The sequence below is a fragment of the Urocampus carinirostris genome, chromosome 8, assembly GCF_059441175.1.
Source record: "Urocampus carinirostris isolate Australia breed hairy pipefish chromosome 8, RoL_Ucar_1.0, whole genome shotgun sequence".
Taxonomy (NCBI): domain Eukaryota; kingdom Metazoa; phylum Chordata; class Actinopteri; order Syngnathiformes; family Syngnathidae; genus Urocampus; species Urocampus carinirostris.
In genome coordinates, this window is record NC_142356.1 from 3,178,049 (window position 1) to 3,199,945 (window position 21,897).

Genomic DNA, 21,897 nt, shown 5'->3' on the forward strand with positions numbered 1-21,897 from the left:
ATCAATCAAGTCAAACGAGTTCGCCGCGGTAGCCTCTATCTCGGTATCGTTTTTTTTTTCATTGCAAACGAAGCGAGCGGTTTGATGCTACTGTGCGCATGCAACTGCCGCCACGGATTTCATGTGGTAGTTTTGTAGTGTAAGTAAGTCCGTCTCTTTTTAGAGAACTGGCTTTTTCGGCTCAACTCATTAAAGAGAGCCGTCTTTCAAACGGCTCACTTGCTTTGATGCATTATATTACGAATCATTATTGTTGTATAAAGAAGTTAAGAAAAAAGGAAGTATATAAGGAGAAAATGAAAAAAGACCGGTTTGTGGTGATCCCTTTAATCAGTATAATACCAACAATAATTTAATGCAGAAAATGAATTCATAATTTGAATAAAAAAAAGTATGATTCTACTTAATTATATTTGCATGTATTTTTTTCCTTCTACGGTGAACGTCCAAGCTTCTTAATTTTTTGAACTTTTTTTTAATAATAAACCTCATTCATGTCGAGCAACTCAGTATCTCACAACAAAATGTTGATTAACAATGTATATGATATAACAAAACACATGTACAATATAACATGTTAAACTACATTAATAAACACGTTTGAAAATAAAATATGGTGTTAGATTATTTTGTATTATGTAAGGGAAAATACAACATTTTGTAAGGGCAGGTATGGGAAGTAGTTACCACCCCGCGGCCCAAGTGGGGATAAAAATGGATGAAAATCGATACTAAAATTATGCTACCTGACGTCATCTAAAATCGCCGTCTCTTAGTGATGACGTATTAGTCTCTCAAACGATTCATGTGTCCCCATCTTTCTCGCGCCTTTTGGAGGAATTCTACTCGACTTGTTTACGTCAAAGTAGCGAGTCTGTTTCTTACAAGAAGAATCAACGGTTAAAATAAACCACTTGAGGATGTAAATTGAGAAGAAAGGACATTTAAAAGCGGGGAAAAGGGCAAAGTTGGCTTGGTCGGCCTGTCTGACCAATGGCAACAAGGAACAGTCCCGAGTCGGAAATGGCGCCTGCCTCGAATTCCGACAAGGGGAACAAACACAAAAAGCTTAAAAGACCCGACGACAATATTGTTAAACTTGTCGTTAGAGGAAAGGTAAGTTCGTCCTTTTTCGAGCACTTTCTTATCGCTAGGTCGGCTAAGGCTTTGGCGTCTCACCAGCTTCATAGTTGTAATTTATTATCGCCTTTGAAGTTAGCTTGTTGGCTTTATCTCTTTATTAATATTTCGACCTGTTTATGTTTTGTAATTAATACAGTTCGGCGTGTTTGCTAGTTATAACACAGGCTATTATAGTGACAAGATATGCGAAGGACGTAAATAATTATAATTTAGATATTCGGCACAGTTCTGAGATCATTTGAATAAAACCAGCTATCGGCCTTCCTGTGCGGAGTTTGCATGTTCTCCCTGTGCTTGAGTGGTTGTCCTCCCGGGCAATCCAGTTTCATACCTGTCAAGCTCCACGGCTACATGCCCTTACAAACTGTCGTATTTTCCCTTACAAAATACGAAATAATCTTACACCATATTTTTTTTCCAAATGTGTTTATGTATGTTGTTTAACATGTTATACATGTGTTTCGTTATATCATATATATTGTTCATTAACATTTTGTTGTGAGGTACTGAGTTGCTCGACATGAATGAGGTTTATTAGAAAAAAAAGAAAAAAATGAAGTAGCTTGGACGTTCACTGTAGAAGGAAAAAATACATGCAAATATAATTAAGTAGAATAATCAAATTCTTAATTCATTTTCTGCGTTAAATTATTGTTGTTAATATAATGATTAAAGGGATAACCACAAACCTGTATTTTTTTCATTTTCTCCTTTTATACTACCTTTCTTTCTTAACTTCTTTATACAACATAATAATTTGTAATATAATGCATCAAAGCAAGGGAGCCGTTTGAGAGCCGGCTCTCTTTAATGAGTTGAGCTGAAAACCTGGTTCTCTATAAAGAGACGGACTTCCCTTCACTACGTCAAACCGCTCGCTTCGTTTGCAACAAAAAAAACGATACAGAGATAGAGGCTTCTGCGGCAAACTCGTTTGACTTGATTGATTTGCTGTTTGGTGATAGTCAGTGTATACCGGATGGTACCCATCATTGACAAATTTGTGTTTTTCCGTACAGATTTTCTCGTACGTTGTACTGTCTTAAAATGCATAATAAACATACTTTGTACGGCAAAAACGTACAGGTTGACAGGTATGCAGATTCCTCCCAAATTTCAATTGGGACTGGCTGGCAACCAGTTCAGGGTGTCCCCTGCCCACTGCCCGAAGACTGAGATGGGCTCCAGCACCCCCGCGAACCTACTGAGGATAAGCAGTGCAGATAATTAATGGATGGATGGATGGAATTCAAATGACAGCATCAGTCCGCGCATGTAGAACGCTCTCAGGCCTGCAGATCCCTTATTGGCCCTATCTTTTTGTCCTCTTTTTCAGATTCGTGGACATTTCTCTCAGGATGTGTTCAGGAAGCTCACTCCTCGAGTGTGCGTCCCATTGAAGAACATTGTCAGTGAGCAATACTTGCGAGCGGGGTAAGTCAAGTCACCCATCAGTTGTTGTTGTTTTTTCCACCATTCAACAGTCGTAACATTTCACTCAAGAAAACTAATATTGGAAGTCAGTGTAATGGTGATGCTATTTGTCTGCAGGCATATCTTTCTCGGCTTCACCAAGTGTGGCCGCTACGTTTTGTCCTACACCAGGGACCGCGGAGAGGGTGACTTTTTGTCTTTAGGTTACCAACTGTATTGGTGGGAGTTTAATCTCCACAGTCCACTCAAGCAGGTAAAATAATTTGTACTTGACAAATTCTGTTCAATTTAACTCCATTTACGTTTATTGGAAATAGCAGTTTTGTGATATTGTTTGATTCCAGTTGTGAGATTTCTGTTTCGAAAAGGCCAACAAATTAGTTCTTTAAAAAAATGTCAAATTTGGCCAGTTTACAGATACATTAGGCCGAATTGAAAAGATCAGTGTTTTTCAACCAGTGTGCCGTGAGACCTTGTCTAGTGTGCCACATGAAATTGCCCAATTTTATTATTTTATTAGAATTTTATTAGTATTTAAACAAAACATTGCTTTCTGCCATTGATCGCTCTGCCCTAACATTCATCCATACCGGTAGGTGGCAGCATTTACTTTCTCTCTTTTTATAAAGCAATTAACTGCTCATGAGACGGACAGGTACATATATTGATCACTTATTTTGTTTTTAATGAAGCTGTTTAACATTTTCCAACAGAAAATAATAAAAAAAATGGAGTAAAGTAAAAATCATAATTTAAATATTATCTTTATATTTTACAAAAAAAAGACTGAAAGAGTTAGAGCGTAGTGAAACATATTTTGTTCCACTAGAAAATCATTTTTGCTCATTTTTAGTTTATTTTTCTAGAAAAGCATCATAAAAATCTAGTAAAACTTGAAAACAGATAAAACATATACTGGAATACAATCCCAAATCACAGCAAAATTATTAACCAGAATGAAAGAATTGGTTTATCTCCTGACCCACTGTGACCGTGAATGATGATAAAAATGTTCATGTTAACTGTACAGTACTTTATTTACACATGCCTTTACAACGGTCATTGCAGTGTACCAAAGTGCTTATACTTATACTTTATATAGTCATTTTGGCAACATGATAATCTAAATAAAAAATCAACAACATGAAACTGGTACTGGCAATTCCTCTTCAAACATTTTTTACGGACGGTGTGCCTCAATTTTTTTCATGAAAATAAGTGTGCCTTGTGTCAAAAAAGGTTGAAAAACACTGGAATAGATTACCTCTTTATTGTCATTGATTAATACGTAGTGTTCATTGTTCACAACAAGATTAAACGTGGCACTCCTGGACAAACGTATCATAAGAGATTTAAAAGATAAATATTTAGTCTGTCTAGCTCTAGACTATTATATAAATCCTGATTTGCATGTGCGTGTGTGCTCATATGTGGCTTATAGGCTCCAAAACGCCTTAACCGATTTTTGTGAAAATACACAAAGTAGTACTTTAAGCATCTGGGAGTTTCTTTTGCTAGGTTTTGTGTTAAGGCACCCCCAATAAATACTAACAAAGACCATAAATATATGCTTTCGTGTACATGCAGCTCTGGAGTTGAATGCAATCCAAGTTAGGTAGAACCATCATGCTTGTAAGGTAAAAAAAAAAAGGATAATTGTGCAATGACATTAGCAGAGAAAAAAAGGTTTCCTGTTAGACTTTGCTTTAAGGGACCCGTAGCATCTGCCTAAAGGCATCAGGTCAATGAGGGTTTGGTCAGAGTGAGAGAAGTCCTTAATAATGTCCTCCAGACTAGGCAAAGCGCAGCCCACGATTTTCTGGACTAAGTCTATAACTTACTGTAAATTTTCCATTTTGGTGCTGTGCACCTAGCATATCAAACTGAATTGCAGCATGTATGTTATTGACTGTGGCTGTTGTCAAAACAATTATAACATTCTTAAGTGCTGTTGAGTTCAGGTATTATGTGATAACTAACGCTTCTGGTCTTTTGTCTGTGTGGTAGGTCCAATCTTTGCAGCTGTTTCCAGGTGAGGAAATTTATGACGACCTATACCTTACTGTGTGCGCGTGGCCAAACGACCACTCTAAAATCGTCGTCTTCGGTTTCAAGTAAGGTGTAATTGACATCACTCCATCATTGTTCCAGTGAATTCTACCATTTTTGTTTACCTTTATTGCTACACACTTCACCTGTCAGCTCTCTTCTGTTGAACTTGATGAGTACCGACAATGACACAGACATCTACATCTCCATCGTTTCCATGCCGCCACCTTTTCCTTGCCTCGATTGCTGCACACATCCCTCGCCCACGTCTGTACGCAACGGTAAACACACACATCGATACACTGGCTTTTTTTAGACTATCTCCAATTATTTTTGCATGGGCCTTTGTAGGAAGCGGCAAGTGCCAGGAGCACGGCTACGTTCTGACTTGCAAGTATCAGGTGGTGTACCCGGTTCCCATTTTCCAACCTACTTTCCAGCTGAAAAAGGACCAAGTCATCCTGTTGAATGCCAGCTACTTTCTGGTGGCTTGCAGCGTCTCTCTATGTCAAGGTATTCTTTAAAGTAAATACAGATAATTGACAGGGTTCATACGAGGACTTGAAATCCGGAAAAATGTTTTTCAAGCTCAGAAAATGCTTGAATTTCAGGTGAAGTGTTTGAAAATTCTTGCCATGTTTCTGACTCGACAGACCACGCATAAAAGAAGAGAGGGGGGGTCATGTTAAAAAGACACCGACACGACAGCTTCGATTGCAGTTTGTAATGTGAAGCGTCATCGCCCTCTACAGGTTCATCAGACCAAATCGCCGTCGAGTGTTGTCCGTGGTGAAAGATAACAGGAACATGAACCAGAAAAGGCAGCAAACACTAAAAAAATGGGACACTGAAACTTAGTTTCATGTTCTATACGTCTTTCCAACAAGGAAAAATGAACCCATGAGACTCCTTGTGATAAAGGGCTATACAAATAAACGTGACATAAGCACATTTTTTATATCATGGTAGTGTACACCTGTTTTTTTGTGCAAATGTTTTGTTTTTGTTATTAGTGGTTGCTTTTTTTGTGTGTGCCGTGCCTAAATAAAAAGCCACAGACAACAGAATGTGCCACGTTCATCATAAAGTCAAGTCATGTTTATTTGTATAACCCTTAATCACAAAGACCTCAAAGGTTATTGCACAGACTATTATTACAGACTATTATGACACCATCCCCTCATCTAAAACCTACATGAGGGCAAATAATACAAATATTATCAACATAGAAGAAGGTTATTCATATGCTATAGATTAGAAGTGTGGTTTAAGCTTAGATTTAAACATTTCCACTGAGGTTGCAGATCGAATCTCAGGGGGAAGAGCATTCCACAGCACCGGGGCCAAAATGGAGATTCCTCTCCAACCTGCAGATTTCTTCTTGGCTCCTGGGATCACTAGAAGACCAGCGTTTTCAGAGTGAAGGCTCCAGATCGGAACATAGGGGGAAATTTGATCAGAAAGATATGAGGGAGCAAGTCCATGCATGATTTTGTATACTGAAATGCCAACAGAGCCTTAAAATCACATCTTAAGCTAACAGGGAGCCTATGCAGTTTAGCTAAAATTTGGGTCATGTGATCAAAAGTGCTATATATAAATCACAATTCTACAAGACAGGCCATTTGAAAGGTGCTTCTCGTTGGAAACATTCTAAAGAAAGACCTTTTGTAAACTGAATATTTGATGTACGTTTCCAGCCTTCACAGACTTCGTTTAATGTAACTGATGTTTTTTTCAGGCAAGGCTGGACGCTGGTCTCAAATTCTCTACACCAAGAGAGTGGCTTCGTCATGTCAGGCATCCGCATCATCCTCCTCCCCAGCCTCAAGTTCCACTTTGCCTCAGGAATTTGCTGATGAGAAAACGGCACAAGACGCAATAAACCCAGCCCCTCCCTCTTCCAGTCGATCACAAGCCGTGATGCTAGCCCGAGAATTTGCAGCCGACCTCTTACGATGGGCCCAAGGGGGTGAAAAAGAAGAAGAGGAGAAACCCTCAGATCCTTTGCCAATCTACACTCAGCAGGAGGCGCAGAAAGAAACACAGACTTATTTGCCACAAACGTCGACGTCTTGCCAAAATTTAAGGCTGTCGTCGGAACGAAAGATGTCTAATGCGGACACGTCGTCATCGTTTTCTCCCCCTCCATCTCCGTCTGCGTCTCAGAACGTTGAATCCAGTGAACCTGGATATATCAACTACTCTCGTCTGTACTACTGCCTACACCCGGGCTTTGTGGAGGGGAACGCGGGAGGCGACGCAGGTAACTGCTACAAATGTGACTGTTTCATCCTTTCTGCTTCTTAAAGAGACATACTTCATTATGAAGCGCCTCTTAGCGGTAAATAAGAATTTAATTCATTAAAACAATGTCAAAACGAGTCAGGCTAATTTTTTAGGCCCGATCTTACCTCTACCAACCAATATTATGTCAAGTCAAGTTTATTTGTGACGCCCTTAATCACAAAGAGTCTCAAAGGGCAGCACAGATCAAAGACTATTGCAAACTACAGACTATTATGACACCATCCCCTGATCTAAAACTCACATGAGGGCAAATAATATACAAATATTATCAATTTAAAATATAGGTTATTCATATGCTATAGAATAGAAGTGTTTTAAGCTTAGATTGAAACATTTCCACTGAGGTTGCAGATAGAATCTCAGGGGGAAGAGCATTCCACAGCACTGGGGCCCAAAAGGAGAACGCTCTCAAACCTGCGGATCTCTTCTTGGCTCTTGGGATCACTAGTAGACCGGAATTTTCAGAGCGAAAGCTCCTGACTGGAACATAGGGGGGGAATATTCTTAACATGTGTTTGAAAGGACAGATCGGGGTCAAATATGACACCTAAATCTTTGACTGAGTCACTCTGGGTGATATTACATCTGTCAATGTTCCGAGTCGTTTTTGAGAACAAGTCACGGCATTTAGATGGACCAATAACTAACATTTTGGTCTTTTCAGACTTAAGGCGCAAGAAGTTGAGTGACATCCATTCTTTTATTTCAGTGAGGCAGGCCTCCAAATTTCCACAGTTTAGTGTGGCAGATTCCTCCAACGGAAGATATAGTTGAGTGTCATCTGCGTAGCAATGGAAACTGATATTATACTTGGGAATAATATCACCTAATGGAAGCATGTAAATGCTGAAAAGAAGGGGGCCAAGTACTGAACCCTGCGGAACACCACAGGTAACACTAAAGGGTTCAGATGTCATTTCACCATAACACAGTGCGTCCTATCTGAGAGGTAGGATCTGAACCATAAGAGGACGGTTCCTGAGAGACCCATCAATTTTTGTGATTATGCACTCTATCCCCACCACAAGCAATCATTGTTTTGTCCTCTCAATATTATGTGATTACTTAAAATATGCGCAATGTCACAACCAATGCAAAAACAAAATAAGTCTTCCAGCAAGAAAGGTTTTTGGGAGATGTCTGTACAAGTGAACACCCCAAACAAGGTTTCTCAAAAATATGTTTGCGTCAAGGTTACGACGACGATAAAGGACAGCTGGCGTTCACCATCACTGATCTTAAAGGGAGGAGCCTGCAGCCCGTCAGTGAGCCACAAGATGGACACGTGAGTGTCAAGTTCAAATTTTCAACTTCATTCCAGGGCTCAATTGATACAGTGGCTTGCGAAACTATTTTGCCCCCTTGAAATTTGTGACCTTTTGCTACATTTCAGACTTCAAACATCAAGATATCAAACTGTCATTTCTTGTGAAGCATCAACAATAAGTGGGACACAATCATGAAGTGGAGCACACTTTATTGGATATTTTAAACTTTTTTTAACAATAAAAAACGATAAAGTGGGTGTGCAAAATGATTCAGCTCCGTTGAGTTAATGCTTTGTATTATGGACAGATTCTCCCAACTCAGCTATAGATCTCTGCTGTTCATCCAGAGTGATCATGGGCCTCTTGGTGGATTTGCAGTGGTCTGATACCCCTTCCATTTCAATATCATTGCTTGCACAGTGCTCCTTGGGATGTTTAAAGCTTGGGAAATCTTTTTGTATCCAACTTTGAAATGAAATGATCTGAAATGATCTGCATTTATATAGCGCTTTTCAAGTCAAGACTTCTCAAAGCGCTTTACAGTGTGCTTCCCATTTCCCAATAGCGGCCGTGCAGCCATGTAAGGCGCTAACCTGCTTATTGGGGGCACTTGGGGTTCAGTGTCTTACCCAAGGACACTTCGACATGTAACACGTAGGAGCCAGGATTCTAACTTCGATCTTTTGATCCCAAGGCGAGCGCTCTACCTCCTGAGCCACTGCCGCCCCCACTTTAAACTTAGTATTTCGGACCTGCCTGGTGTGTTCCTCGTTCTTCATGATGCTTTCTGTGCTTTAAACAGACCTCTGAGACTATCGCAGTGCAGGTGCATATATACAGTGACTTGATTATACACAGGTGGATTCCTTTTATCATCGTTATATATATCAACATTGAATCATCCATCCTCACTGAACTTCTGGACAGAGTTTGCTGCACTGAAAGTAAAGGGGCGGAATCATTTTGCACGCCCACTTTTTCGTTTATTTGTTGAAAAAGTTTAAAATATCCAATAAAGTGTGTTCTACTTCATGATTGTGTCCCACTTATTGATGCTTCTCAAGAAATGACAGTTTTATATCTTTTTTTATATCACAGAGTTCAAGGGGGCCAAATAGTTTTGCAAGCCACTATATGCTCTGTGAATGTTTACGTTTCACTCCTTGCATGCTGACGTATGTATGTTTGTCTTGTTTTATAGAGCGTGTGTGTCGAGCAGTTGACTCTGGACTACGAATATCTCATTAACGAAGTGATCAGAAGGGACGCGGCATGGGCGTCGCAGTTCCGCTCTTTCAGCGATTATGACGTGGTCATATTAGAGGTCGGCAAACACGCGTCTTCACAGAGTACATGATAGCGGACCTGTGCTTGATCCCGCCTTTTGTGTGTCAGGTGTGTCCAGAAACCAACGTTGTGGTCATCAGCATCGGCCTGCTCTTGATGGCCGACTCCCCGTCAGAGCAATGCAGGTACTTGCTTTGAGTTCTTAAGTATCAAAAGCGTTAGAAGCCATTCCTTGAAGCACGCGTTTCCTCTCGGCAGGCCCAATATGTACCACTCCAACCTGCAGGTCAGTTGGGACCTTAACACGGGGTTGTGTTCCACGTTGGGTGTCGGGGACCTTACTGAGGTCAAGGGTCAGACCAGGTAAGGAAACTCCCAGTGAGATGCAAAAGCTATGTCTACTTGTCGCATAAAATCATGTTGCAGAATGAGCCTACTATCCATCTATCTACCATGGTCATATCCCTCGAGAGGGATGACCGACAGCAAGACAACATATACAAAAATAAAGAAAAGAAAAAAAATTAAAAAGGGAAAAAGTAGCAAAAAAACACAAAAATCTTTGGACCATGGTCAACCTAAATGCCCAAACACCCAAACAAGTCAAGCACCTCGGCATTCAAGTTGGTCAAGCTTTCGTCCCTCCAGATGAAACGGGACACCAGAAAGCGGCCATGTCACTCGGGTCAGGGTGACGCAACACACTCTTCTGTTCAACAGTAGAGCCCGACAGCTTTCACTGGTTTACCCCTGCCGCATCATACGGGTGCCCAGCCCATCCTTAAGAACGCATCCACAATCCCACTATCCTTTCACAACACGTCTCCACTCCCTCCTAACACCAACAAGAGCTCTAGCTTCCATTATATTTAGACCTCTTTCCTGCAGTGCACTCATAACACCATCCATCCACGTCAATGTCGGCCTTCCTCTTGGTCTCCTTCTATTTACCATTGCTCTGTAGATTCTCTTCAACATTCGCTTCTTATCCATCCTCTCCATGTGTCCAAACCAACCGAGTACTCTCTTATCCACGCGCTTGCTCAGTTCCACGACTACTACTACAGTTTTGTCTCTCGCAATTTCATTTCTCAATCTATCCAAACTTGTCACTCCTAACATACTCCTCAAACACTTCATCTCAAAAACATTTCATTTCCTTCTCAAATCTGCCTTCAGGCTCCAAGTCTCTGCACCATACAACACAGTCGGCACAATCACACTCTCATAAAGTCCCCTCTTAACATCCATACTCATACTCTTGTTGCTCATCACTCTCCTCAGAGCACCCCAAACCTTGCTTCCTTGATTCACTCTGTGCAATACCTCGCACTCCATTCCACCAACTGCAGCCACATCACAACCCAAGTACCTAAAGCTTTCAACTTCCTCCACGCAACCTTATTTCTGACGCCATGCCCACTCTATCACGTGAACACTTCATCACCTTACTCTTCCCAACATTCACACATAACTTACGCCTATCACACACTCTTCCAATCTCCATGACAAACCAGGGGACAGGGGACACCCTGAACTGGTTGCCAGCCAGTCGCAGAGCACATAGAGACAGACAACTCATTCGCTCGTTCACACCTAGGGACAATTTGAACTGGTCAATTTACCTGAAATGCATGTTTTTGGAATGTGGGAGGAAACCGGAGTGCCCGGAGGAAACCCACGCAAGCACGGGGAGAACATGCAAACACCGCACAGGAGGTTCGATATCATGGCCTCAGAACTGTGCCACACACGCGCTAACCACTGCTCGGCTGTGCCTATATTTTCCATACATGAGGCGCACCGGATTATAAGGCGCTACAATGGGAATGTCGACATGTCGCTACAATGGGAATGTCGACAAAACATTAGTATAGTTCAGTCAAACTTATTACCCCCTTAGCATTCCGAAAGCTTGCAAAGAAGCAAATACATGTCTCAGACATGTACGGAAACAGTGTCTGTACAATGTCACCAATCACTCAAATGCATCGTTCCAAATATCATTTCTTAGTTTCCATTTGATTTTTTGCTGGCAACTGTGTGGACAGCAAAGTAAGAATTTTATTGTGCAGGGAAACGGGGTTCTTTACTGTGCATATGACAATAAACACTTTGAATTGGATTGAGTTTAAAAATAGACGCATCACAGAAACATCAAGATCGTTCTAAAACAAGATACCGGGAAAATCTAAATCCGCGTAGCTCACCTAAGTTCTCTTGCAGCCATCACGTTCAATAATGATACGTAACCATGGTCTTCTTACAACCGTGAGTGTAGTAAATCCAGGAGAGTCAAATGTTTACAAATACAGAATAGTTAAAAAAAAAATTCTCTATGCCGTAGTGCAACCCAACGTGTGATTCGCATTCAACTTTTTCGGCCAATTGCAGGCTTTGTTTCGCCCTTTTAGTCTATGCGAGCCTGTAAATGATAAAAAAGATCCGCCCTCTTTACCTCCGAATAACTTAAGCCAATAGTGACTGATTCAAATGATGATTGACACATTGGTTAGGAAATGAAACGCCGGTATATAAATCCCAGCATACACCGCGGACGACTTTGCCTTCGGGGGGAAATCTAGTCGGCGGCTGTTGCGTAAGTTGCGAGACCTTACGATTTATTATTGATCCATATAAAAGGCGCACTGTATTATAAGGCCCATGGTCAGCTTTTGAAAAAAATAAAGGCTTTTAGGTGCGCCTTATAGTGCGGAAAATACGGTATACAAATGAAAGTAAAGTTGCACGTTATCCATCGTCAGCAGACTTTGGAGTTCTTACAGGAAGTCGTGCGTGAACATGCGGACAAAGTTGCTCATCCCCGAGAGAAGCTCGCGCCACATCAATCGCCTGACCAACGAAGGACTACTCCGAGGTGGCCGCACGTTTTCACTCGATTCCCATCAATTCCAGTTTTAAGGCTAACGAAACGGTTACCTCCCTCGTAGGATCGTCACTTCAGGTGCTGGCCGATAACGACAGATGCACCTGGATCGTCCTGTGACGGCACAAACCCAAAAGGAGAACAACCCGGTGGTGGAATAACATGTCGAGGATGTTCTCCGTCACGGAACTGTATCAAGTCTTTTGTTTTTCCATTTATGTTTTTTACTACGATGCGTTTGTATTCACACGTGGTTTACTCAAAGTACAAAAGAGAACCAGACGGATTGGACCAATATTTTGACGATTATGCTAAGTTTGTTTCTTCCACAATCAATGTTCCCTGTAATTTTTCTTACGGGTCTGAGCGTTCACACAAAGTCGGTGAGCAACGCTTGAAACAATAGTGAGCAACGGCAATCCCAAGTGTGGCAACTAAGTCATTATCAAACATGTCCAAAACTTGACATCAAGTTACATTTTGCTGAGTTTCCGGCAATGCAAAAAAAAAAAAAAAACACTTTTGAATGAATTGACTAATGTATTATTGCAAAGGTTTTACGGCCTACAAACGTCATTTGTTTTTACAACAATTCTTTCACAAGATTTTCTTTTTTTTTTTTTCCTGCTATCTTTTGATGCATACTACTAACATTTTTGGGGGCTTATTGAGTCGGTTGTAAGATACAGAACTGTATTTAATCACATTTTTTTAGTGGAAGTACAATGTTGGCAACAAGATTGACTTGGTATCATTGGAAATTATTTGAATGCAACACAAACCTTTTCTTCTTTTTCCCTGTTTTTTTCCTATTTTTTTTTAATTCCTTTAAAAAAATCTCATTGTGTTTATTTTTTCCTAGCTGTTACTTTTTTTCTGTTTGTTCTCTATTTGCTTTTTTTCCTTTGTTTCTTTCTTTTCTTTTTTTTCTGGCTTATTTCTGAATTTTTCCTACATTTTTGTCTTCCTTTTGTTTCTTTTTTTCTCAGCTTTACTCTACTTTTTCATTTTGGTATTTTTTTTCTTTTTTATTCTATTCCCCCCTTCCTTTAAGTCATTTTGTGCATAATTTTACATCATACTTGGTCGTGTTGGGATTAAAGAAGCAAAAACAACCTAAAGAGCCGTTTGGGACCCGAAAGAGCCGGTTCTCTTTAGTGAGCCGAGCCGAAGAAGCCGGTTCTCAACAAACTCTACTCACTTAACTCAACTTCGTCCTACTTCGACTCGATTTCAAAATACCGCATTTAGGACACAACGTCAGGGGAACCCATGTATTTTTACCTTCATGCACTGTAACTTTTGACTTAAGTCGCCTATTAATTAGTAATTTTGAGCCCTGATTTTTGTGCGCTGGCTCGATTTTCTTGTGCGCTGAGAATGTGCGGGCAGTGCGCGATTGCGCACGCGCGCAGCTTAGAGGGAACATTGTCCACAATAAGTATTTCCCAAATGTTTGTGTCTGCCCGAGTGTGCGATCGGATCGATTGCGCCTAATGGTTCACCAGAGCCTGAAACTGGTCCCTTAGATCAACTAGACTTGAGTAGTTTTTTCCGTATGATTGAATAAATGAACTTATTCTGGATGAGTTGATGAAATTGATGCATTGTTTATTCTGAAGGATTTTATACATTTTACTGTAAAGGATTTTATACGATTAAATACAAGTTACATTTATCGAGTGCAATGAAGATTTTCACTGAGTGGGCTTCTGGTCACGTTGCTCCAAATTCGGAATGTTTTGGCTGGGGAATTTTGATAACAGGACTCTGACGAAGGACGTCAGGCATTGTTTTGATAAATGTTCGGTGTTGTTTTGAGTTTCATACATCAAGGCGAGGGGGTGGACCCCATGTGGGGGCTTTCATTGGCACGCCCATAGGAGGAGCCGGCACACCAGCTTGCAGCAAAAATGTGGGCCGAGAGAAGGAAGCAGAAGATTGAGAGAGGAGGCTTGACAAAGAAATCAAATCCGCCCCCGTGTGAAAATGTCGGCTATTCTTGTCCATCTTGTCCCATCACGAAACGAGTGTGCATAGTTAAGAGAATTTAGGTAGTGTTTGGTTAATGGAGTCAGGTAACTAATCCGAACAATTTGGTAAACGGTACATTTTAAAATTTATTTCCTAACAATTTGGACTGCATAGAAGTCTTTTTTCCATTTTTTTCCATCCTTGTATTCACACATTGTTTACTTTAAGAACAAAAGAGAACAACGACGAAGAATTTGATGGCTATGCTAAGAGTTTGTGTCTTCCACAATTTGTAAGTATTCTCTAAATGTTTGTCTCTGTTTGAACCTGTCTGTACGTGCGTTCGGATGAAAATGGATCAATCAGATCAACAATATTGCTGTAGGTTTATCTGTATTCAGGGGTTTGTACGAGTGCTTGAAATCCTTAAATGCTTGAATTTTAATGTTTTTTTAGGTTTGAAAGGTCCTTCAGTTTTAGGTGAAGTTCTCGTAAATCCTTGAAATTGTTGCCATGTTTCTTAGGTTAGGAGCTAGGGTTTAAGCTTCAAAAAGGGGTTTTAAACTTTTTTTTATGCTTCCAAAATAGGATTGAAGCTTGCGTTAAAATCCGAGGTTTAGGCTCTTTCGTAGGGTATTAGGGTTGTTGTTAGGTTTTCCAGGACCCACAATCAGAGGTTTAACAGTGTATTGGGGGCAACCGGCATGAACCTAAAGCGCTCTGCATACAAGAGGAGTGGGAGAAAAATGCCAACAAAATCTTCGGGAAATCTTGGGCTGATTCTTGTCAGGCAGCAGCAACAGGCATGATGTCCACAATAAAAGTACAATTCGAGAACTGGTGCTGTCGGTTGAGTCCTTAAATAGCTTGGTGGTGGTGGGCCATGTGTGGGTGATCAAGGTGATTATCCAGTGACTGGCGGAGAACATTGGCATGTTGGATCTTCAGATTTGTGATAGTTTAAGTTTGGCCCAAGTTCAGGGTTCGAAACTAGAGTTTGAGCTCCACACTAGGTGATACTGCAACACCCATGTTTGACATCGAGGATTGTGTTTCCAGTATTCTAAAACAAATGTAGGGTTCCAAAATACTTTAGAGCTAGGGATAAGGTTTAAAAAGGGGTTAGGGCTAGGATTATAGCTTATTTTGGTGTAAGGATAGGAGCTAGGGTTTGGGCTACAAGTTAAGGTTTTAAACCGATTTTGGGGATAGAGTTAAAGTTTAAAAGTAACGTTTATGCTTCTGTTCTTTTGATTGATGCTGGGTTTCTCCTTTGGTTGGTCGTGAAAACATAAAGGGAAGTGTCTGAATTTGGCCATAAAAAGGCTTATGAACCCTGTGTTTTATTGAACAAACTATCTTGAAATTAAGAAATTGATGCATTAGGTAGGTCCAGTACATTGAAATAAAAATGTTTTATTTCTTCCCCTAAAAAAATTTGATATGATTTATATTGTAAGGGTAGTTTTCAAATGTTGTGTATTCGTCCCATTAAAAAAGGCTTAACTCCAGTTTTCAAATCTTTATTATCCCAAGGCAGCCATTTTACATGAAACGAGTGTCTGCACACCACAAAACAAGAAATGTCACCAAAAAGTCTTGTGTCAAATTGTACTCCCGAACAGACCCCAATAAATAAATGCCAACAGAAAGCAAATAGATTTTTTTGTGTATTATCATTTCAGACGACCCCCAAGTCCCGGATCACTCCTGATCATCTTATTCAAGAATCTTGGTGGTAAACAAATAGAAACTCCACTCACTTGAAAATAGAATCAACTTTGGAGTCAGTGACAATAAAGCTACAAAGATCACAGATTGTACAAAGGTATTAGAAGGGACAACGAGAAACCCTTTCACGGGGAAAGGTACGGCAGCATAAGCTTGAAGGTAAAATCTATAAGAAAACAATCCTCTTTTAAATTCTCATTTTGAACGTTTTCTTTTTCAACAAAAACAGTCACAGATAATTATTCAACATGAAATCCTGATTGTGTTCTTTGTAAAGGGTCGCTTTTGACGTAGAGCACTTTCCCCGATGTCCGGTCCAAAATCACGATAAAAATAGTCGAGTAATCTGTAGGCACACCACGACACGTATCCTAAGGCAAGTTGATAGTCAAAGAGCAGAAAACCAAAACAAATATTTACTATAAATCGAGGTCATACGCAAATGTTCTTCAAAATCAGGAGAAAGGAGAGGTTGGCAAATGCATTAGAGTGCTTTGCAAAGGTATTGGCCTCCCAAAAACTTTGACATATTGCTATTTCATGCTGCAAACTTTGAGATGAAAAACTCAAAATATTTTCTCATAATCACATGTAGGAACAATTGTGAAAAAAACATTTTATAATATGCCATTTTTTTTAATTTAATACTTTGCAGAAGCTCCTCGTGCTGCGATCGTAGACACATCTCTTCTAAGGTATGTCTTTAAGTTTTGCACACCCTGAAACAAATATTTGCCCATTTTCTTTACTAAACAGCTCAAGTTCTTTAAAGTTTGAGGGTGATCGTTTGTGCACAGCATTTTTCCAGATCTTTCCACAAATGGTCTATAGGAATGAGGCCTAGACTTTGGCTTTTAAACCATTCCATTGTAGATTTTGCTTTGTTTAGAGTTGTTGTCCTCATTGGAAGGTGAACCTGTGCTCTACTCTCAGATCTCTTGCTGATTCCCAACAGATTTTCTGACAGAATTGCCCTGGATTTGGCTTTATCCATCATCAACTCTATAAATCTTCAGTCTATGCTAATGAATCAACTCCACAGCATGATACTGCAACCCCCATGTTTGACATTGAGGATTGTGTTTCCAGGTTGACGTGCAGTGTTGCTTTTACGCCACACAAAGCTTTGCATTCAGTCCAAAAAGTTCAAATGTTTTCATTTGACGCACCTTTTTCCACATGTTGTGTCTCCCATGTGGCTTCTTGCAGACGCCAAATGGGCTTTTCCATGGTATTCTTTCAGGAAGAGCTTTCTCCGCACTCTTCCATAAAGGACAGATTTATACAGAGTATGACTAATAACAGTCTTTTGCACTTATTGTCCCACCTTAGCTGTGTATGTATACAGGTCATTCAATGTAATCATGGGCCTCTTGGTTGCGTTTCTGATTAGTTTTCTTCTTATTTGGGCCGAAAGTTTCGAGAGACAGCCAGGTGTTTGTAGGTTTGCTGTGTTTTATTCTCTCTATTTTGTTTGCACAGTTCTCCGGGAGATTTGTAAATGTTATTTAGGTCAACATTGGATCATTCCAAAGTCGTTGGAAAACTTTAGCTGGCTGAGTTGAGAGAACAAGGGGCAAATATTTCTAACACCTACTTTTCAGTTTTGTTGTAACTATAATATAAAATTTTGAAACAATTAGGTTCCATTCGAAGATTGTGTTTAACTTGATTCTTAGAAACTATTTCCTTTTAACTTTTAAAGTTGGGCTTGAAATATGGCAATATGACAAAGTTCTTAGGAGGTGGAGCGGGCAATGCAATACTTTTGATAGGCACTGTACGTCTCTTGTTTTTGTTTTTTTTTCTCCTCGCTACAAAAATTCATGACAATGATACCGAACACCCAAATTACTGCAACGATACATGATATCGAATACAAAGTCGACGAGGATAGCAAAGGCACCGCGAATCAGTTGGCCAAATCAAAACCTATTCAATTTGGCGCCCCCCCTTTTATCGTTTCCCCATCATAAAACACACTCCTGCATAGACATGGCAAAAACAAAGGTAAAGCGAAACCACGAGGACCAATTCTCAATTGTTGATTAAGGCGGCGTAAGGAAAACTTACACGAGATATCGGCTAAATCTGTGCAGGGCTAGTCACGAATGCTTCGGGAAGGCACGAGGATCCAACATGACGACGCCAATAACAAACCCAAATGGCAAAACAAAGGGCGAATAATACATCATTGGCATAAAGGCTCTTCTTTTTTTTTCAGATGTGCTCACCACACTGGACACACAAACTCGACATCAAATCATCTTAGGACAGGAGACCCCCGGGATACAACGTTTATCTGTTCTGAGGTGAGGATGGCAAAATGAAATCGCTTTATACAGTAATAGGCAGGGTTGGGTAGGGTTACTTTAACTGGATTACTTTCAATGACTTTTGGATGACTCCAATACCAAATATGCTAATAAAAGACAAAAGAAACTAAATATGAATCAAATGATGATTCACAACACGCGGTAAGCTTTCTCTCCTGGCTTTGATCTCCGGCAAAACTAACATCAAATGCGACAGAAACAAAATGAAAATCAATCCATACAGCTTGCCAACATCATTTTTGTCGTTCCATGTATTCCGTTACTCCCCAAGCCTGCACAAAATGGAGTCATTTGATTCCTATTTAGTTTCTTTTGTCTTTTATTAGCATATTTGGTATTGGAGTCATCCAAAAGTCATTGAAAGTAATCCAGTTAAAGTAACCCTATCCAACCCTGGTAATAGAAACCTATGATAATTAGACCTGAACTCCTGGTACCACGGATTAAAAACAAAACGTTAAAATAACAATAGTACATTGTGCTACCTGTACTTATAATGTATAATATGTATCTCAAATTTTTATTTTGAAAATCAATATAACATTTTATTTCACTCTCACCCAGCTCAATCTAAGCATTTTTTAAGTGACAAACGTTAAATATGTGAGGCCGTAATCAAAATTCTTTATAGATAATTATTAACGCGGGCAGCACGGCGGCGCAGTGTTTAGCGCCTGTGCGGCACAGTTCTGAGGTCATGAAATCGGACCTCCTGTGTGGAGTTTACATGTTCTCCCCGTGCTTGCGTGGGTTTCCTCCCGGGCAATCCAGTTTTCTCCCAAATTTCGAATGGCCGGTCCAAATTGTCCCTAGGTGTGAATGAGCGAGCAAATTGTCTGTCCCTGTGTGCCCTGCGACTGGCTGGCGACCAGTTAAGGGTGTCCCCACTGCCTGAGGATGGCTGGGATGGGCTCCAGCACCCCCGCGACCCTACTGTGGATAAGCGGGGCAGATAATGGATGGATGGATATTAACGCAATACCAACTTAAAATATTCCATGTATTGTTTTTAATATCTTTTAAAGTCCAATCCATCATTAAGAGTTGTTTCCCTCGTTGTGCCATTTTGCGTTTATATCTTTCATTGAGCCTTTCTTTTTCTCTATTTTCTAACACTTGTCTCTGGTACGGATTTAAATGGTGTGATCACGAGAAAATCCAGCAACTTTTCAGGATTCAGCGCTCTCGTTTGATTCCTGTTGCATCCAATGTTTTGCGATTGTGGTCAATTATATTTTCAATCATTGCACAAATCAGGTAGTATACTACCGTAAAACCTGGTGTGTAGCACATACCCAAACTTTTGAGTTTTTTACGTTAAAGAAAATGTGCACTATACACGAAAAAATACGGTAATTGTGCCGATTGTTTACGGCCATATTACCTAGCAAGGGTAATAATGCGTGTGCCTTGTTTGTCTGTACAAACGCAAGCTTTGTTCCCATGACTATGTTTTTGCTTCTCCCTTTAGCATCACCACAAGCAGAGGTAAGACCTTGAACCGACCCGAATTTCGTGTCGGGCCTAAAATATCAAGCATTACATCCGGGTCAGGCTGGGCTTCTCAGTCACTAGCTTTTTGTTTTTTAAATTATCCACGCATCACTGTCCTTTGACTCTATACCTCACTCTGTCTTAAAGTGTTGAGCTGGATGCTCAGGACTTACTGCTGCTTTGAATGACGGACGAGCATAAAATTTTCCCGTCAACTCTTAAAATCAGTTTATGATGGAAAAGGATTGGTTAATGTAACCAAGCAGACACAGAAATATGAAAGATGTAAATGTTAGAGTTTTCTTAAACCTAGATTTGGTTATCCTAAATCACCTCCCCTCCTCCTGAGTCCTCACTAATAAAACATGAAATTTGGTGTTTGTTTTGGGTTCAGTCCTGCAAATGAGGTTCATTGAGCTGGGTCAGCTTGGACTGGATTCTTTTAGGACCCTTTGGATATACAGTACAAAAAATACCGCATTGTATTGCCGACTCGTAGTAAAACGAAGCACACGAGATTCTGAATTGCATTTAGGGAAGAGGCCAGCCAATTGCATGATGATTGGCATATTCATGACTGATGCAAACCAATAGCAGACCAGCATTTAAGATGACGTCAACCAATCGCAGACCGGCATCTTGGGAGGCATAACACCGCAGAATTGAATGTTTTTGGAACGCAAAATGATTTCTTGTTGATGTATAGTTGGGGAAATGCCGTAAATAGGGGCCAAAGAACATATTGTTACACACCCTAAGGTGAAAATAAGGTAAGGCGGGTAGGCCGTATCCCGGGGGTCTGCTATACACGCAAACGAATGACGACACGATTGCACGCGTTTCCCTTCTAAGTCGGCGTGTTTTGCGTCTCGGTCAGGTCCTGCAGACTTAAGCCGGTCCTGGGCTGCTTGGCCGGGGGCTCCAGCAGCTCCTTGTCCTCCAGCATGCCGAGAGAGCCGGACTGCAAGACCAGGTCGGCGCTCTCCTCCTCGCTCTCCTCGTCCTCGTCTTCGTCTTCCTCGTCTGATGAGGGGGAAAGAAGCCGTCAAAGGAAATCGCACGGTGAGCGAAATCCGGGGGTTACCTTTTTCCGGGTCGGGAGTGGATCGGCTCTTCGCGGTGCTGGCGAACTGCGAGGCGTTAGAACACGTATGTCAAAGTCGTGATCGTCTGGATTCATGATTGAATCACACATCGGGAATTTTTAAGAGTGTTATTATGTTTTGCCCTTTAAGAAAATAAAAGAAGAGTAAAAAGGAAAAAAAAGAAAACTCTGGGGGGAAAAAGACAACGAATTGAAAAAGGGAAATAATAAAAAATAATGAAGCAAGAAAAGAAAGCAAGGAAAACAGAAAAGAATAAAACAAAAAGGGTATGTCGATTGTATATATTTTTTGTTTGTGTTGCTGCATGATCAGGGATGGGTAGGGTTACTTTAACTTGATTACTTTCAATTACTTTTGGAATTCTCCAATACCAAATATGCTAATAAAAGACAAAAGTAACTAAATATGAATCAAATGACTCAATTTTGTGCAGGCTTGGGGAGTAACTGAATACATGCAACGGCAAAAATGATTTTGGCAAGCTGTTTGGATTTATTTTCATTTTGTTTCCGTCGCATTTTATGTTCGTTTTGCCAGAGCTCAAAGAGATCAAAGCCAGGAGAGAAAGCTTACCACGTGTTGTGAGTCATCATTTTATTCCTATTTAGTTTCTTTTGTCTTTTATTAGCATATTTGGTATTGGAGTCATCCAATAGTCATTGGAAGTAATTAAGTTAAAGTAACCCTACCCAACCCTGTGTATGATGGGGGAATCAAACCTCTGTCAAAATGTGTGTGAGAAATAAAAAGTTATATATAAAAAAAAAAAAAAAAAAAAAAAAAAGAAGCAAAAAGAGGATGAAAGAGATAGGAAAGAGAGAGAAACGGGAGCTTCAGTGTAGGATTGCGGCAGATGACTGTTTTGGGTGATTTTTAAC

General features: G+C 40.4%; 2 protein-coding genes across 6 annotated transcripts in view; one reads left to right on the forward strand and one right to left on the reverse strand.

The window, feature by feature from the left end:
- Nucleotides 1-802: 802 nt before the first annotated feature.
- Nucleotides 803-12,675, forward strand: dcaf15 (DDB1 and CUL4 associated factor 15). Of its 2 annotated transcripts, none has more exons than XM_088341361.1 (13): nt 803-1,116; nt 2,480-2,577; nt 2,695-2,830; nt 4,585-4,691; nt 4,780-4,907; nt 4,978-5,139; nt 6,368-6,892; nt 8,130-8,221; nt 9,406-9,528; nt 9,600-9,676; nt 9,750-9,854; nt 12,257-12,369; nt 12,443-12,675. In XM_088341361.1, exons 1-13 carry the CDS (start codon nt 994-996, stop codon nt 12,496-12,498), a joined length of 1,845 nt encoding a protein of 614 aa, XP_088197487.1. In that variant the 5' UTR covers nt 803-993; the 3' UTR covers nt 12,499-12,675. The 2 variants fall into 2 exon arrangements, with proteins under 2 accessions (XP_088197487.1, XP_088197488.1); XM_088341362.1 differs by having other exon boundaries at nt 12,260-12,369.
- Nucleotides 12,676-15,859: 3,184 nt separating this feature from the next.
- rfx1b (regulatory factor X, 1b (influences HLA class II expression)) overlaps nt 15,860-21,897 on the reverse strand; it is a 30,661-nt gene continuing 24,623 nt past the window's right edge. For all 4 annotated transcript variants that reach the window (XM_088341360.1, XM_088341358.1, XM_088341359.1 and 1 more), the window contains exons 17-18: nt 20,998-21,043; nt 15,860-20,936 (exon numbers count right to left, since the gene is read on the reverse strand). In XM_088341360.1, coding sequence (XP_088197486.1) covers nt 20,761-20,936; nt 20,998-21,043 — 222 coding nt within the window. In that variant the 3' untranslated portion in view covers nt 15,860-20,760. The remainder of the gene's footprint in view (nt 20,937-20,997; nt 21,044-21,897) is intronic.